Raw genomic sequence first — 6,000 nt, 5'->3', positions numbered from 1 at the left:
CAAGAAAAAAGGAAATAGGTACTTTTGGTAGGCCTATATGCAATGTAAGAAATTCTGATCAGTTCTAAGTTCTCATATTAAGGAATATTAATACATGATGATACCATTGAGAGTGAATAGGTTGTAAGATGATGTATCCGAATGTGTTATGTGTAGTTCAATCATATCTATTGAGTCCTTGACATATTAAGTGATTTCAGCTATAAAATATATAAGGAAATACGTTTAGATCTTTAAACAACGGGTCACGAATGGAACAACTAGGGTTTTCAAGGTAACTGTGATTTTAGGGAAATAAGTAGTTAGCAAGGTTTCTGGGGAGTGTGGTAAAAATTACATTATCCTGATGGCAAATGCAGTCCCCATTCAATGATGAGTCTTCAAATATCAGTTATAGATTTATGGGGATGTAGTCCATTTGTCAACAGTTGCTTCTGTTATCAATTATCTAATTGACTTGTATAGCAAGTTAGCTTGTTTGCTGAATCACAATGCTATTCTATTGGCTTAATTGTGATTGTTATTGGTATTTCGGTCAAAGAAATGTAAATGCAAGATTAGATTTGATATATCTCCACCTATTAAGCCAGAAATAAGTCGTTTTTTAAGAGCAATGATACACTGTAGCATGCACAAGGGGATGAAGTCTGATTTGTTATGGAAGTCAACAAAGTTTGAAGTGATACAGTCACCCTTGTCCTAAAAATAGATTGTCCTTATTTTGAGAAAGAAGTGAATTATATCTGTTCTGATTAGAACTGAGCGAGCCACCAGAATTCAAAGGGACAAAGGTTAGCCCATGTACTTACAAATGTATTTGATTTTTGGACAACAGAGATCAGAAATTTACAATTAGAATGTTAACCTCCTGCGTTAGTGAACAATTCAGGGTTCCAGAAGACTTGTAGCAGTGTCTACATTTCTAGTGAACTATACTAAAATATTTGCACACCCTAAACATGTAATAAATGCATTAAAATGTGTTAATTATACCTTTAGACCTTAACTTGCAATGTCTGCTGTCTTAAATCAAGTTGCAGATGTTCTTACACGTTATAGAGAATTAAAATTAACATTCAAATAATCCTCACAAAAAAGACAATAGGTGTATACAAGTGTTTAATAACTGTGAAAGCAAGACGTTGCTAGAGATCAATTTCAACAAATCATTGTTGTAAGAATGAATTCCCTAGTACCAGTTTGAGTATTTTTGTATCCAAATTAAAGAGAGCTTCTCACTGGGTCAGTTACAGACACAGATCAAGGAGTACTATTGCACAAATGCATTGAAAACATACTTGAAACAGGTGCAGTGCAGTTATAACTTACTCCGAGACGGATGTGACATAGCCAGTTTCCAGACACCGGAGAAATACTCAGTGGTAATGGTTTCAAGGATACATATCCTGAATTATTGGACTAATTCACAGAAAAAAAAGACTTAACGTTGGAGCAATGGCTTCAACGTTGATATACAAAAAAAATCTTATCTTGCAAATTAAAGCCCTTTAGCTAACTTTGGTCAGATACTTTATTTAAACATCTTTGCCCAGAACAGTGGTTTGCAAATTTTACCACACCCACCCCTCCCAAAACAAATGATGGTGACCAGGACTACTTCATCCTTAAGCAGAATGCTGAAATGTGTTTTTAAATACAATACTTAACTAGAAGTGTAATGTGGAGGTACCACTCAAGAACAAACAAAAATCTGTGATCATTCTAATGAAGATAACGCAAACAATTTTTCTGTAGGGCTCCACAAAATATTCTGCATGTTTTCAAGAAATGTTCTGTTATCACCTAACAGACTTACTAAAGTGCTGTGAATGGAAATGTGTTTAATAATAAAAACAATAAAAAATACATATTTTACATTCAGAGTAATAATTAAGGATCTCCTTCAGTTAAGGGACTATGGGTGAGTAAACAACATGGCCTGATTTAGAGTTTGGTGATATCCACAAACCTAATGGATATCTTGTCTGCATTATTAAAAGTGCATTTTATCCTTTGGCACCTGCAATATGGTGGAAGGGATATAGGTATATTTGTGCCAGAGTAACCCGTCTACCAAACTGTAAGTCATGCCAAAAATATACAACGTCCCTCTTGCTCTTTCTTTTTAAAGATTCTTTAAGCCTCGTCATTGTTTTGAAAAGGACATGATTAAAATCATGATTACATACAATGAAGAATGCATGTTTGCTTTGTATATTTTGTGATTCATGAAACATTGAAAACGGTGTAAAAGTGTTTATACCGGTGCACTTAAATAATCCTTAAAAAGATGACAGATAACATGGATTATTTTTTTTCCTATCAAGTACAGTGTTTTACAGCTAAGTCGGATCTTTGACAGTTTTTGGGGCTTGTGTTTTTTGTAGAGAGGCATAATAGTGTGTCGGAGAAATCTCTCTGTAGTTAAACCTACGAATTGCACAACTTTAAACAAGCGGGAAATGAAAGCTGGGTACTACACTATAAAATAAGTTAAAGTGACAGGGACGTTGCAAATATAATATTACACATTCAGCCCTATGCTAATTTCTAAACATATGCAGTGCAATTCATTTATATTAAATAAATATAATAAGGTAAGGAATACAAAAAAAAACGTGGCACACTTATTGAAGGGAATAATAGTAGCTGATTAGTCGTCAGGGTGCTTCTGGGAGTATAGTGCGTAATTACACATTAAACAGTTAAAAAAATCTGCTGGAAAAAAACACCAATACATGGCTGCCAAATAGATATGCAGAATAACGTGCAACAGACTTCCCCCAGTTAGAAGAGCTGTGCACAAAAGGCCAGCATAATATTTTGCTTTATTTATGCTTTCCTTCATTTGAAATGTCTCTTTCTTCTGTCGACAGGCACAAATCTGCAGAGGTTCATAAGGCAGTGATACAAGCGACTGTGGAAACAGAATGGCAATTCCACCACTGAATCACTTCAAGCGGATTTGATTGAAGTCTGACTTCAACTCATCAAGGTTGTCCACGAATGATCTGCAATAAATATATTCGAGATTAGACAAAAACTAAAACTCAAAAGTATTTCTGTTTCAAAGTAAAGGCATCAACTGTGCGCGGATATTATGAACCGCACACTAACTCAATTAGATGTGGAATACATTTTTGTTCCAAAAACAGAGGAATCTGACTTAAGTCAATGACACTGCTACTCTGAACAAAAGAGCAAGTCATCTATGCAATAAAACAAATATTTTTCATAGAATGAGATGGTGTGGCTCCGTGGTTAGAGCTTTGAAACACAGGGAACAACGTTCGAATCCCAGCCATGGTTCAACATCCTATGATTCTGGGCAAATTACTAAACCTTCTTGTGCCTAATAAAGGACACAAACAATGTGTAACATATCTGGTTCTGTTGTAAAGCACTCCAAATCCCTTGGGCCACTTTTGCGCAAAAGAAAACTGTGAAAGAAAAAAAACATAGCACAGTAGTCTGTAAGCGTTACCTTAATATTTATGGTACGTTTGAAGGCAATTGCAAAAATCCCACATTTTCATTAAACCAAATGCGCATTACTTCTCTTGAAAAATACGTTCCTCAGAAATGCTTTGTCTTCCTCATGGATTTCACTAAATCTAGAACGATCAGACTAACTTCACAGAGGGCTCCAGGCCTTAAGCGATGGAGTAACTTGGACCAGACACAAAACATGTTACACGTTATTAACTACATATATTAATCACATGTTAATGTGTCAAGGAGACCAGTGGCAAACAGGAGCAGGTTCACCACCTGAGCTGATCATGAGCTCAAACCCCTCCCAGAGGGCGAAGCACCTCCCCCTGCTTTGCCCCCAGCTTCCCCAAAACTGCTTCCCTTTCCCCAGTAATTATTACTGTGACAACATATGGTGCGTAGAAAGGCCGCAGTTTAATAAACATGATTTGTACATCTCACAACTCACGGTTGGTCATTCATGAACATCATGCTAGTTTTACCACATGCATTGTCCTCTAACATTTGATGTTGTTCCTTTTCCCAAGACAGCACTGCCTTGGTGCGAGGTGCCCCTTTAATCAAGGTCTCTGCATTTGCGGTTCTAGGCTTCTGCTTGCTACTGAATTTGTGGGCATCCGTTAGGACCTGCCTGGGCTGCAACTGCTGTTCTGCTTGCTCTGGATTCTTGCTGGCCCCTAGCCTACTACTCAGTGCCCCTGCTGTGTGGCATCTCATCTACTCTGTATCTGGTCATTCGCTCAATCAGTGCCCCTGCAATGCGGCATCTCAAGGACCCTTGTGTGAGCAGCTCATCTACCTAACTTAACTGTTTTCTTTTGGGTATTTTTATTTTGGGTTTCTACCGCCACGCTGCCTAGGGTGCCCCAATCGGAGGCAGCTCCCCTACTCCTCCTTAACCTGTTCAAGCAAAACCCAGCTGTTCTAGGCCCACTACCACGTTAAGTATGAACATGTCCATTCCTACCCCAGTCAGGTGTACCCAGTCTTCCAGGTGATACCCAAGGGACCCCGGGTTAATGAACCCATGTCTCACAAAGCCCCAGCTGTTGGCCCTGCATACTTTTCCACCGTCCCTTGGTCTCGGGTTCCCCTCCATGCCCTGTGTACTATTATCTCTGACCAAATAACTTCCGCCGGGCAGATTAACCTGGCCAGTGACGCAAGGTCCCCCATTATTTTCTCTAGTAGGCATTTCCTCCCTATGGCTGCTAGGTCATTGCCCCCGAGGTGGACTACTACCGTATCCGGCCCGTGACCCCGCTGTAGCACCCTTTGTACTGTGGAGAGTAGCTGGTCCCATTTCAGATTGGCCCAGCCAGGTCACCTGTGTGTTACGGAACCAGATCCCCTTGAACTCGCAATGTGCTACCGCCCACTGTTACGTCCGGGTGATGTAAGAATGCTCCACGATCCATATTTTCTTGCGATCTTCCGGCGGACCTGGGGTGGAGATGCATAGAAAGTGGATCTTAGTACACCGGGGGCGTATGTACTCTTTGAAGTAGTTTGATGCCAAACATACTGCCTTGATTTGCTCCGCCCACAAACCCAAACCCGCTGCCGTGGTTGCTGCCCCTATGCAGAAGGAATGGGACCCGAACTGCCTTGGTGGGAAACCCGCCCTTACTATGGCTTTCCGCATTACCGCTATGAACTGGAAACGGCTGAGGCATGACCCGTCCCCATGTGTAAACAGGGGCCCCTGTGCTGGCCCACCCATTGGCATCTACTCTCTTACCAGGCATACTGGGCAGCAGGATCTGTCCCTGATACATTCGATTCTAGTGTACTTGCATTTGCCCGCCTGTTCAGTTTTTGACTGGCGCAGGTGGATTACCATGCGCCCTGCTCCCATTACCACATCTGCCATGTGTAAGCATGCTTTCCCCCGGGTTCGACTGGCTGGGGCCACTGACTCTGTAAGCCCTGAAGAAAGCCAGCGCAAAAGCCGCCTTGAATAACTTCATCTCCTGCTCCCCGTCGCACATCTCCTCTAAAGCGCGGATTGATTTTTTAAAGACATTGAAATCGTCCCCTGCTCTGGGCTGCAGTCTTCCCCAACCTTTCCTAGCCAATCTGCAGCAGAATGACCCAGTGGGGTATTTCCCTGTTTCCTTGCTTAATCTTCCTGACGGCCCCAAGCACCTTGACACCTTCGGGTAATTGTTCGCTATTTACAAATACTGGATTTTATCTTGCTGTAGTAAACCACTGCGTTCAGGCGAGCCTGAGCCTAGGATATGGTTTTCCCTTCCCGGATTGCCCACTTTATAAATGAGGTCACCCCGTCAAATCCTACCACTTGTATCCCTTTGCTGCCAGTTAGGGTGACGAAGGTTGCCCAGCACTTACGATAGCAGTTCTCGTTCTTAGGAGCTAGTGTGTTGTCCAATAATGTCCTTATCCCGATTCCACCAATTCCCATAGCCCCTCTGGCACTGGTGTCATGACTTGGTGCGCTTCTGGTGCGAGCTCCCTGAATCTGTCCCACTGGAAAAGAGA

The 6,000-nt window shown here is 41.5% G+C and overlaps 1 protein-coding gene across 1 annotated transcript in view; it reads right to left on the bottom strand.

Moving 5' to 3' along the window:
- Positions 1–1,102: 1,102 nt before the first annotated feature.
- Positions 1,103–6,000, bottom strand: part of TMEM245 (transmembrane protein 245) — a 648,028-nt gene continuing 643,130 nt past the window's right edge. The window contains exon 17 of the mRNA XM_085606845.1: positions 1,103–3,011. Within this exon, the coding sequence (XP_085462971.1) occupies position 3,011 (1 nt within the window). The 3' untranslated portion in view covers positions 1,103–3,010. The remainder of the gene's footprint in view (positions 3,012–6,000) is intronic.

The sequence above is a fragment of the Triturus cristatus genome, chromosome 5_2, assembly GCF_964204655.1.
Source record: "Triturus cristatus chromosome 5_2, aTriCri1.1, whole genome shotgun sequence".
NCBI classification, from domain to species: domain Eukaryota; kingdom Metazoa; phylum Chordata; class Amphibia; order Caudata; family Salamandridae; genus Triturus; species Triturus cristatus.
Note: the sequence above shows the minus strand (reverse complement) of the source record. Positions and strands in the feature narration are given on the sequence as shown.